At 35.5% G+C, this 13,387-nt stretch overlaps 1 protein-coding gene across 1 annotated transcript in view; it reads left to right on the top strand.

Moving 5' to 3' along the window:
- KCNH8 (potassium voltage-gated channel subfamily H member 8) overlaps nt 1–13,387 on the top strand; it is a gene marked incomplete at both ends in the record, with an annotated part of 203,538 nt that overhangs the window by 53,642 nt on the left and 136,509 nt on the right. Inside the window, one exon of the mRNA XM_082015386.1 lies at nt 4,648–4,881. Within this exon, the coding sequence (XP_081871512.1) occupies nt 4,648–4,881 (234 nt within the window). The remainder of the gene's footprint in view (nt 1–4,647; nt 4,882–13,387) is intronic.

The raw sequence follows: 13,387 nt of genomic DNA, 5'->3' as shown, positions 1-13,387 counted from the left end.
GCATCTAAATGTGCTGACGTACAGCTAAATGTTTTCATATACTATTTTAATCATTGAATTAGGTAATCTTAAGGGTTAATGTGGTCATGTTCTCTGTAATAGTAATTTGTGTGAACCTGGAATGAGAGTTCTCTTGTTAAGTTGCCCATGTAGGAACTGTGAAATCAAACCTAAATGTAGTAAATCCTTTCATCCAGAAGAATTATGGACTGTTCACCATTTGAGAGAGTAACTATGTGAGTCACTTGTTTAATTAATGCAGCTTCTTTGATTGCTAGGGATTTTTTTTTTCTTTTGTAGGTTTTTTTCTTCCTTTTTAATTCATAAAAAATTTAATATTTAAAAATAGAATGGTGGTTGGCTGTGCTCAATTGCACAAGACGTCAGATAGATGTTCTCTTCCCTGATAAAGATGAAAATTTGCAGAAACCATCTGGACTTTGATTGAAAAGAACCGTTACAAGAACTGGGGAAGCACAACGATGAGATTTATAGCAGACATAGCTACTACAGTACTAAAGCAAAACCCCTTTTGTCATTTTTTGCCAAATAAGATGACAGTAAAATTTATCAAGGGAGTGATGAGTTTAATTGTGACATCATCTCATTACAAACAGTCAGATAAATTGTGTGTATTAATTATGAAGCAGAGAATTGCATAATAGCCTTTTCCTTTAATTATGTCAATTCTAAAACTGTGTCATGGGATGTTTAATGAACCTGTCTCTCTGTGTCAGATGACATATATATTTTGTGATATAAATTTGTTCTGCTTCTAGGCTATAGTTTTGGGGTATCAGGTCACTGAAACAGGGTAACGGTATGTAAGCCCGTGATTGAAGGTGTAGTTAGCATGGTTCTGGTTCAGCCTGTTTCACTGTCTCTGAGTTTATGCTGTGTGTCTGGCAGAAGTTTCTGGAAACCATGACAGTCTTCTGTTGATCAGCGTCCTATACACTCCAATGTGTCCTGCTTCCAAAGTAAATGCAGACATGCAAGGTCCTAATATTCTTCCTTCAAACTTTCATGTGAAAAAGTCATTTGTTCTTCATAGAAAATTAGCTTAAAGGAAAAGATGCATAGTTGAAACAAATCTGCTTTTTAATTGTGATGAATATCTGTGGAATACCTCTGTCACATTCATCCACTTCTGCTGACTTGCTGCTAACGGAAAACTTCGAGAATATTGTTGGATTTTTTTGTGTCTAAGTTTCTTGTCCAGTCTTTAACAGGACCACTTTTAAATCATCATTTACACATCACATGCAGGCTTGAACATACAGCCGAGTATTATTATCCAAAGCTAGTATACAAATACACAATCTGAATATTTGTATTTATTTTGCACAGACTTACAGCACTTAATTTCTGAGCTGAAGAGTGGCATTTGTGGTTTTGTCAAGATCTGTTCCTTCAGGTCATACAAAAATTTGCAGCAGTTCCATTCTGTTGTTGTAAATGCCTTGTACTCCTAAAGGCTCAAGGTTACGTCTTTCTCAATAGATCATGAACTTAGCTGGGATGTGTTTTCTTGTCTAAAAAAAATAATTTAAAAAACATCCTACCAGTAATCTAGTACTGTTTCCTGATCAACCAAACTGAATAAAAAAACCTTACTATTCAGGCTGATGTGCTGAAAGAATGATACGGAATTCATTGTTGTCTTTTTTATTATGGAAGTGTCACAATCTACATATATACCAAAATATACAGACCAATGGGTTTGTATAACTCATTGCAACTTTCCTACTGTAAGTCCAAAGATAAGCAAAAGTGTTGTCTTCCAGTCCATAGATTCCTAATAAATTATTCTAAATAAAATGTCATTCTTCCTACTCCCGTGTTTTAAGATCTAGCTAACTATCACTGAAGATCATAGAATGAAATGCTTGGTTTGTTATTTGTGTCACACTGAAGCCTGAATGATATAAATTTCACCCTCAGCTCTTGTTTTTTGAAATATTTTATGGTGCTTTATTACTAGGAATAGCAAGTGGTATTAAATATTCCAAGCTATGAAAATAAATTACAGAAGTAAATAAACTTTTAACCAGAATATTTTAAGATATGTTTTTTTTAAATTGTTTTGTGTAATAGGTAAATATTAATTATTACTGAAGAATTTGATGAAACAGGTAATAATTGAACAAAATTGTGTTGCTTGATCCTTAAATATTACAAGGAATTTTTTCAATAAATTATTAAAATATGTCCCTTAGTCTACTAGTTTGGAATTACAGGCAGATCTTTCATAATTTGATTTTAAATTCAAGCTCAAGGAAAACCGAAAATATAATTCTGATTGTATTTTCCTGGAGCTGATGTTTTACTGTTGTACTCAAAAAGTTCAGCAAAATTAGGGTTACAAGCCTTATCAGACATCTGCTGATGTTAACAGAAAGGTTGCCTCTTATTCTAGCTGGCACTAGATTGGCTTTTAAGAAGTAAATTGTTTTCTTCTATGAATGTTAAGGTAACCAAAAGTATTCTGGTTTTATTTTGATGTAAATAACAGAAGAGTTTGGCCATTTTAATTTTTACAGAAAATCATTATATGCTTGGTAAGCTCTAGCATATTCCTGTTCATAATAATATTGAAATACTTCCTACCCTTTCTGTCTTTTCAGTGTTCCATATTCTGCTTCATTCCATTCACAACAATTAGAATTAAAAAAAAAAAAAAGTCTTTGCATCACATAATTGTATCTTAAACAATAAGAAACCCAGGAGTAAATTAATCTGATAGCTACAGATGCATTTGGAACGTAGGATCTGCAGGTCTTACACTGTAACACTGTCATTAAACTGCACTGCAAGCATATGATCTTAATTCTTTTGGCAGTGTGGGGATTTAGTTTTGTGTTGACAGAGGGGAGCAGCATGTCAGTGCGTGAACTGTAATGATACTTATTCCCTAGTTAGGCAAATAAAAATGACAGGCTAAGTTAAGCACTGCGCTGAACCAGAATGCATTTATAAATCACATTATTTGGTAAATGAGAAAAGTCTGGTTTAATGTAACAATCATTTATTGAAAGACTTTAGTAAGATTTAAGGAAAAGGTGAGTAAATGAAGCAAAGTCTTAAGAGCTTAAGTCTTAATTGATCATTTAATAAATGTCAGTATTGTCTTTAAAACACTGAAATCTTAGCAGTATCAGCTGTAGTATTCAATCCTTGGGTAAATAAAGAGTAATGTAGCTAAAGTTGTTGGAATGTCATGGATTTAGAACTCTTGTGACAGTTAAGGCTGACTTATTTTTTCTCCATTTTATTTTATGAATTCTGTCTCTGCCTTCCCCATGCATGAATAATATATCCCTGTATAGGGATTAGGCATATCAACCTGAGTTTTCCATTAAAATAATTCTTTTTTTTTTCCTCTTTAAATTTATGAATATTTATCAAGGGATTCTGGGTTAGTTAATAGAATTTTCCCTTAATACATACACACGAATCCACATGCATGTAATTCTGAAAAATGAGAGGTATCTGTCTTGGGACTAGAGTGCTCCTAAGCTCCCACTAGCAAGCTGTAAGGTAAACATTCCTTAATAAGCAACAGGCAAAAAATAGTCTTTACTCCCTCCATGTGAAATGCAGACAGAGTCCTCCTGTAGAACTTTTTTTTTTCACTTCAAGATAAGGAAACACAGGCAAAGAAAACCTGTGTAAGAACTTCATATATTAGGTGGAAAGGGTCTCCATGTTAATTTAAAAAATCTGTAAAGTGCTAGAACTGTTGATGTGAGCTGAAGATGGGACTCTAAGACACAAAACCTTCAAAGACACTTTGGCAAGGGATGGAAATGAGCTATTAGGCTGCAAGACTTGCAAAAGATTTGAACTCAAATTAGAACATTGCTTTTTGTTGATTGATGTCCATGTCAATATACTATTCTTGAATTTATCATACGTCATAATTGCATCTTACACACACTGAAAAATTATAAAGTGCATTAAGGTGTAACAGGATGGTGAATCTTTGATGTGTCTGTTTCATATGGGAAAAGTATAGTGGGGCTCTGGAAGACAGCTGACAGTTCATTTGGATGAAATCTTTTACCCTCACAAAAAAAAACCCCAACAAAAAAAACCCCGACAGAAAACAAAGGACAAGCATTTCCATGTAGCCCCAGATTGTGCCCCAATTCTACTTTTAAGGATTCCCTTGCAAAATTATATAAAAGAAATTTGAGTGTTGATAAAGGTCAACATTCACTTGTTGAGAGTGTGGAGATATTACCTTTTTTTAAGATATAGCTGTGTCTGTTCAGACTGCAGAGTAGTCTGAGTGGCAGTGTAACATAGCAACTTTGAAATTTCTCCAAAGCTTCCATGTTTGTCACCAGTCTTTGTTCAAGTGGTTGTTTTAATGTGCTATCCATCTCGGAGACAGTTATCATAAATTATTGCTTAAGGATGCAATGAGGCAAGCTGCACATAGCCATGAGGAACCATCATATGAAGGTGCTCTGGACGGTTAGACCTGATTTTATTTCAGACTAATGGTATAAAACAGAAGTTGCATTCTTGTTCGCAGACAGTTGGGACTTTGCTTTTAAATGTGAAGCTAAAGGAAGTATTATGTCAAATGATGTAGAATTCAGACTGTAATTCATGTTTTACTTTTGTGTTCTTCTGCAGATAGTAACTTCATCCTTGCAAATGCTCAGGTGGCTAAGGGATTCCCTATTGTTTACTGCTCAGATGGCTTCTGTGAGCTTGCTGGTTTTGCACGAACTGAAGTCATGCAGAAGAGCTGCAGCTGTAAATTTTTAATTGGTGCTGAAACAAATGAGCAGATGATTGTTCAAATTGAGAAATCGTTGGAAGAAAAGGTAGAATTCAAAGGAGAAATCATGTTTTATAAGAAGAATGGTAAGTTTTTCTTTCCTGTTTTGTTAGTCCCAAAGAATGAAACTTAGCATTAACACATACAATATATACCATGCATTTCTGGGTAATGACTTTCTATGTCTATAAGCAGACCTACAAGAATGGATTTGAATAAAGATAGTTGGGTAAACATTGAGACTATGTTTATATTAACGTTACTGATTTTGTGTAAGTATATGACAAGTTACAAAGCTGCGTAGAAGAAGGGTCCTAACTGCATTGTGAGACACTGTGTAATCTGCGCTCAGTATGACACTGCATTTTCTCCTTTTTCTTATACTGAAGTTCTTACCCCTTATTGGTTAAACTGTAATTAAAAAGTTAATACTCGCTATAAGGTAGACAGTGGCTATGTAAAATTTTCAGTTCTATCAATAAAATATTCCGAACTTTGAATGATCCAAGTGACTCATTCTCCACAGCCACTATATATAAATACAATAATAATGATTTTCAAAAAGTGACTAAGTAGTCTAAATAAAATTTATATTTAAGTATGTATTTTCACATAAAAAAAAAATTCCGGGCGTTAAGCATCTCCACAGACTTCAGTAAATTTCAAGTTGCACCGCCACAGCTTTCACTCCTATGGTAGGGCATTTATAAGGACAATTTCATAGCCAAGATGGGTAAGCCATGGAAGAAAGCAGCCCATGATGCACACTTATCAGCTTGTTCCATTCATATCAGGCTCCTTTAGTGTAGTTGTCCTGTGTTTACATTGCCATCATTCATGTGATCTTCAAAGAGGTGACACTACATGTCAGATACTGACGGGATTGCAACCACCCCAGTGCTATAGGAGCTTTCATATGTGCTTAATGATCCATGGGCTCAATGGACTCATGGGTGCCTGTTGAGTCTCACCTTGTGTTTTATTATATGGCTAGAATTTCTAGCCATACGTTTTAGGCCACATGTTTTCCTCATAGATGCGATTTATGTCCTTACTAATGAAACATTTTCCTCTCAGATATTATTACTGTTATATTAAATACCGCAAAAAGTGATTTTCTAAAAGTAATAACAATATATTGACAAGAAGATAGTCAGTGATTTAGAGTGTTAGGAGAAGGCAGCTTCACTTTCCCTGACTTATACAAAAAGAAAAATGTTCATGGACGCTATTTTTCACAGTATTAAATTTTGAAGTTATTCTGAAGACGTTGTTAAATGCTTCCTCTTTGTTTTTTTGGTGGGGAAGGTTTGGAGTGGGGGTGGTTTTTGCTGTTTTTCGGCATTTAGAGACTCCAATAGTTCCTTGAACTCATGTTTCAGGAAGGTTATTCAAAGAAAGTAATTTCAAATTTGTAAATCATGTCTGAATGTAGGGAAAAAATTATCTTAATCCGGGAGGATAAGAGCTTCTTTTCTCCAGTATTGTATAGTGATGAGTGGGCACAGTGAGAAGAGATTTCAGTGTATGTAGATGAAAGAAGTAAAGTTATCATATTCATTTCACTGTCTCAGTCCCGAATGATAAATTGTGATTCCTTTGCTCTATGATGGGGTGCTTCAAACCTGTAATAGATATGATTAACACAGGCAGAAAGAGATTGCAGGTCAATTTGCTTATCAGTGAAGTAGCTCAACCACAGATAAATAGATAAATTATTTAGGGTAAAAGAATTGCCACAATTCATCCTACTTGCATCCCTGTGTAGAATTTGACTGGAAGCCATTCCAAGATATTTTCTGAGTATGAATAAATTTCCCAGACTGCCTATTATATTTTTCATTTTCATGTATTTCTGTACCACTGGGAAACAGAAATGAATAGGTATTAAAATAGCATGAGACTGTTCTTGAATAAAAGCAAAATTTATCTTAAAAAATAATCTTGTTTTTTCAACAGAGACTGAAGGGCAGACACAAAATTTGGTAAATCATCCATTTTAGCCAAATCAATTAGGTTTATTTTGTTCTTGCAGAAGAAAATTGAACTTCTGCTTAAGCTGTTAGGCTTATTCAACACTGTCAAAAAAAAGAAAAGATGTCTTTGTTGCAGAAAACTGTTTTTAAAATATTTTAAGACCTAAGACCTTTGGGAATAATGGTCCCTAGATGACTGTTTGGACATATTCAGGCTTACCTGATACTGAAAATAATTGTCAGTTGGGCTAGTGCCCAGTGTAATGCCAGGAACATAGGTCAGTGGGAGACAAGTAACTAGCAACGTCTAGTTGTCATAGGGTTACATTTCAGTGTCCCGTTAGGACTTTAGGGTGTCGGAGTGAAACTAGGTATCTGGCTTTATTCCACCAAAAGGTAGAGCCTTGCTCTGCAGGCCTAGTTACAAGGACAAATGAACACTTCCAGGGATAACTTCAGGGACAGAAGTTCAGCTTCAGGGATAATTCAGGAGCTCACAGCATAGACTGATATCCCTTAGCATACCTCTTAAAAGCTTAATAATGAGTGCAACATTATGATAAGAAATGACTATGAGGGAAATGGATGTATGAACACAACAACTTATTCTTGGTTGTTTCTTCAACTGATTTAATCTATAATGTAGAAGCTTGAAATTTGTAATCAATCATTTTTTTTATCCCTGCATCTCATCTTTTGGGAAAGAAATTGAAGCTTCCAAAACTGAATATGGGTTGATTTCTTAATTGTGACTTTTTTTTTATATTTTGAATTTGATTTAAACTCAGCTTAAAATTAAGTTAGTTTTTATAGTCAAACTAGATTGTTTTCTAAGCAAGTAGTGATTCAAACTTGGGACTTAAAGCTCTTACTAATTTTGATCTGAATTTAGTAAGCTTGAATATGGGCCCTTTTTCTTCTCTTTGGTAATTGTTAGTTAAAGGAATGATGATTATACTAAAGCAACTCCAGTAACCCACATGCAGTTTCATGGAAGTTCCAGACTGCTCCGAGCTGACACCGCAGCAGGTAAGGGTGGCGTGCAAGGATTTAGGTAAGGGGTTGAATACGATGGATTATTCATCTGTGGGATGAAATGTAGGATTTCTTTGTCATTTGGGTTTGGATCTTAATAGAAGGATGATCTTCACCAGTTTTACTTTGACCAAACTAGAAAACAGTCCTTCTGGAATGACTTGAAGTGGATAGGAACTTTTCTCTATGTGTGTTCTCCTTTTAGCATTTTAACAAATTTAACAGCAGCTTCAGAGAGAGATGTCTGTTGAAAATCGCACTCAAAATACATTTTTCATCATAGTTTCAGTATTTATTTTGGTTCCTCAGTCAGTTTCTAACTTTTTGTTCGTCAGAGCTATATTGATTTTTTGAAGACAAAAAGAAAAGGAAACTATTAAAAGACAAGGAATTTTATGATTGTTGGCTTCTTCAGAAAGTTTTAAAATTATATAGCTTAGGAGTTGATTTTTTAAAAATTATTTTGTTTTTATTTCTACACGTTCTTCAAAACATCTGCAACAAATTAAGTTGTCAATTATGATAATGGAAACGCAAAGTAACCTTTTTGAATTCAAGTGAGTTGTGAGGAAAGAACTTGTTCCCTGGGTCTCTTTTTTCAGAGTAATCTAAAAGCAGATGGACACTATGCTGAGGAACTACATTTAAAGAAACCATTCTTTTTCTCCCTGCCAGACCATTGCAGAAATTTATCAATAGCAAGTACATGTAGTTAAATGAGGTCTTCACAATACCCCAAACTGAATTACAAATAAGCAGCACCATGGATTTTTTCCTTTTCTGTTACAACCTGAGATGGTGCTACAATAAGCTCTATAATCATTGACTTAGTCCAGTCTAAGTTCTCCATCTTCATCTGCTGAGGAGGTCATACCTTGGCTCCCTTATGACCCCATCAGATTAATTTCATGTGTCTCAAAAATCAGTTTGTATTGTTTAAAAAGAGGTCTGTTCTTACATACACCCTCTTAAGACCTGTAGCAGTCCTACAACCTTCCTTCATGAGAGGAGATTGGCCTCTTTCTGTGTATGTGTAACTTGTATGAAACACTATGTAATCAGCAATGGCCACTTCTGACATGGATGTTTGAGAGACTTCACCGTGGTGTCTGTTGTATCTGTGCATCCCAGCAACAGGGCTGTTTGCACAGGCTTTTGTGAGAATTAAAAATTCCTGCTGTAAGAGTGACTGGAGTGAGTGGGTGTTGCTGGGGCCACCATTACAAGTTGTCTTAGGACTTGGCTGCAAGCAGAGGTTGCTTCATCTGTGATAGACCACGGGGACTCAAAGGACACTTTGTCATCTTCTCTGTGTAAACTGATTTAAACACTTTCTGAGGTATGTCTTAGGCATGTGCCTCATAGTTCTTGGCCTCTAAAGATTTGGTAAGTAACTTGTAAGGTCAAGAAGGCATGATATAGTTATTTTCTTAATGTTTTAATTTTAAGAGTCAGTATGATTAAATAAGGTATTTTGGCTCTTCTCATCAGTGTAAGAGATTGTAACAACTCTGTATCCTTATCTGGAAGATCAGGACCAAGATATTATTTCAGATGAGCACAGTATGAGTGGAGAAAGGGTGAAAGTCAGAGCCTTTTACTGAGTTACTGGATACCATGAGGCAAAAGGCCACTGTAAGTCTAAGTGTAACAGTGTTCTTACATGATCAGCAAAGACAACCACAGGCAAATGAAATAAGCCTCAAGCCATGAGACATCATCCATAGCCTCTGCCATGTTTGCAGTTGAATAATGTGGCTACAGGATGACAAAGGCTCCATTACAATATTTGCGGTTAATGCATGACTTGTGTTAAGCAAACAAAGAAACGTGTTTTTTTCATTATAAGTTTATCCTTATTTAAAAATATAGATGATTAAATTAATTACAAAGAAATTTAGGGAAAATTATTTTCCTTTAAAATGAAGGAAAATCAGGTTTTCTTAGTTTTTCTTCTCTAAAAACATACTTTGCTCATTGCAGAAGTGGTATCCCTTTTTTCCTACAAGAAGTTTAAAAACCTACTCTTAATGGTTGTCCAAAAATATCCTGTAACATTTTGAAACATGGGAGTTGTATGGTACCTTTTCAATATGAACTGACTGCTTTAACCATGTCTTGAAATCCACCATGTCTTTGGGAAATGTTAAGCCCAGCAGTTAGAGAAGAGGCATTTATTAGAATTTTTAATTAAAAAAAAAAAAATCCATACAGAGACATCAATTTGCTAGTGATGTTTAGTTACTAATGTAGGGAAAGTCCTTTGACAAGTTGCTTGGCAGGATAGTTCATAGCAGTGTGAACTCACTGCTGCTCCACTGCTGCTCTGCCTTAAAAATGTGGGCTAAAAATAAGAAAGCTAAAAAGCTTTTGTGGTTTGTTTGCTCACATTATCTAAATTATAGTAGAAAATACAGGAGGAGGAGAATAAAAAGAGCAAGTAACACTGAAAAATCAATCTGATGGTAATATCTAATTGCAATTACATGAGCCATAAACAATAATTTTTATATTTATAAAAGCATCTTTTTTTCTTTTGTCTTTTTTTCTTTTTTCTTCCCCCATCCTTTTAGCTGCGTAGGCATTAGGCATTTTCACTGACCTTGGGGAAAGTTTGCTCTTAAAGAGCAGTATAATTGTGGTTGTAGACAGAAGCCATGTCCTTATTTTCCCCGATTTCACAGAAGAGGGAATTTTTTGGCTCCTTTTCTCTCCAGACACTTCATTTGATTGACCCACGGCCTCTGATGAAAGGTAATATGTAGCCTTGAAGTGTGTAGATGTTTTAGAGACAATCCCAGCTTCTGTGGGAGAAGAGGAAGATGAGGCAGACTTCTGCTCCTCTGGAGAGCCCTGGCTTAAACTCTGCAGAGCCTTGGGTGAAGCAGTCAGTGAAAGCCTGTGAGGAGACAAACGAGGGGATGAACTTCAGTTAGGAGAAAAAAAATAAAGCAGTAAAATTCCCTGTGTGCAACGTGATCTCAAACATCTGAGATGTTTTGCTGTAATTTAATGAGACTTCAACAAGACTGCTGCTTACGGACAGTGTTGATAACTTTGTTCTGATGGTACTTGCAGTTGCATTGGTTAATAGCTTCTTTCAATAGCAACATGATTTATTAAAAGCATAATTCGCTGAGAAAAGGTTTGTTCTCCTAGAAGCTCATTGATAAGTAAATAAATCTGTATGAGACTTTCCTGCTGTTTACAGCATTGTTACAAAGTTATGGGCCCTTCATCGCTTACAGATAAGGGTTTCCACACTGGCACCTTGGGCTTCCAGCTGCACTTAATATGAATGGCTGTTAGTAATGCTGTGTGCACTTTTTAATTTTTTTAAGATATATTTCATTGTGCTATTTTTTACACATCCATTTTCAGGAAGAGATGTAGGTATTTATTTTGCAGTGGGATGCTTGTACTACATCACACCGGTCACTGTTTTCTTCACATTTTCTCACTATCTTATGGCCACACTGAGGCTGCTGATAGGCTACCTTTTATTTTTATGAGTTTTAAATCAAGCTTTAGCCAAAAGCTGACTTGTGTCCCCACGCTTCACCATGAGTTAGGACATCCTTTATTAAAGAAAGATTAAAGTACCATTTCTCCTGATGCCTCCCTTCTGCTGAGATTTCCTTATTTTGTTCATGATTCCCAAATCCACGTACTGGATCATGGTGCAGACTAATTGCCACCCCTCCTGTGCTGACAATTGCAATGAGTTTTTGCATTAACTCCATAGTTTTTTGGAAGGGCAGCAGGAGGTCCCTGTTAGCGCTGTCTATTGAAGCCTCTCACTGGCTTGGCATGGGGATTGCAAAAGCCGTCACATTTTGTACAGCAGTTAAGTAATTGAAAGGTTAAAACCTACTCCTTTCCAGCCGGAGGGGTTACTATATTCAGTGGGCAGGCTCAGGGTCTGTATACTGCATGTGCTCACACGAGTTCAAATGGTGAACAGTGTTATGTAATTCTTCAGTGCGTGTTTCAAACCCCTTCTGTACAAAAAACATAAACCTGACAGGATGGAGGTATCAGTCCAGATCCACGACTCCACCCCTTCTCAGGTCCCAGCTTTAGGTCCCTCCACCCAGAAAGGTGCCAGTGGTGGCCTGACAGGTGCAGGCTAAAGCTCTGGAATCATGAGCTCAACAGAAAATCCTCAAACTTGCTAAAAACTGCTGATTAATATTAACAGATAAAACTAAAATAATAGACAGGAGCTATAGAGGCACTGATATTCTCTTTAAGCAAAAAACTTCTCTGACCTAGCCTTGTAGAAAAAGCAATGGAAAATAAATTATCAGTTTCCAAAATGGAGATTTGCAATGTAAGTGGACAACTAACCAGCAGAATCCCCTCTTTCTCCGTGTAATGTCCACTGAAAGCTTTATGAATAAGGAGACCTCCCAGTCTGCAGACTCTGGACCTTCTGGTTCTGGGGGCTGCCACTGGCAGAGACACCAGAATCAGGGTCATGAAAATATCTTGCACAAAGACATTTTTATTTATATTTTTATCACTCTTTATTTGAAAACGAAAAAGTAAAAAATTTTCTTTGTAAGTGTAGTGGTCTGTTTTGGTACTGGTGTGCTTTTGCTTACAGGAAATCTTGTGTCATCTTTGAAGATTCTTTTTAAAAGAATAAAATAATGAGCTTAAAAGCACAATAGCATTATTTGAAAACATGGTTGTGTTCAGATGAAGGTGGGCTACAGCTCCTGCTGGCTGGTGTCAAAATATCAGACACAATTTCAAAAAGATTAGGTAGCTTATAGGAAGAAACTGAGAGAAATTAAAAAATGTGTGTATAAATAGATGTTTTTTCATATATATATGTATATATGTAAATATATATGCACCCATACAAACATACAAGTATACAAGAGATCATCCTGGTTTAAGAAAATTTCTTGCTTTTTTTTCCAAGGGACAAAAGTACATCCCTCAGTAGACTAAGAAATTCTATTTACTGCTGTGATTACATCTACATGTTGGATTAGGAGCTCTGAAAATCCAAAAGGAATAAAGGCCACAGTTTGTAAATACAGTTCTAAAAATAGATTTAAAAAATACAGTAATCAAAGGAAAGGAAAATTTGCTCAGTTTGGGATTGCTCAACTCAAAGTTATGAAAAAAACAGAATTCAACAGAAGAAAGTAAAGACTAGACTGCTCAGGAAAGATTGAGCTTGACTCCTTCTGAAACAGTCCATACAAAGATATTGAAGAAACAGTATTTTGTTTTGGTTTTTGTTGGGTTTGGTTTTTTAGGTTTTTTTCCACTTTAGCTATAAATATTCAATATTTATTTACATAAGTAGACTGTCTCAATTTCCAGGGTTTAGCTGACAAATGCTGAATGCCTTATGTTATTTATGACCATGACAGAGTAATGATCATTGGAGGTGGAGGAAGACTAAGCTGCAGACTGATGATCTTTATGAATCTGCCCTGAAGCTTTTTGCATTTAAACAGAATGCATTTCATTGACTTAACTGAGTTTTTAGATAATCCTCTGTATTTTGCTAATTGTTATAAATGCAATCTGGTAAATGTATTACATTAGGGAAGCATTT

This window comes from Phaethon aethereus (assembly GCF_964289735.1).
Source record: "Phaethon aethereus genome assembly, chromosome: 2".
Taxonomy (NCBI): Eukaryota; Metazoa; Chordata; class Aves; order Phaethontiformes; family Phaethontidae; genus Phaethon; species Phaethon aethereus.
Note: the sequence above shows the minus strand (reverse complement) of the source record. Positions and strands in the feature narration are given on the sequence as shown.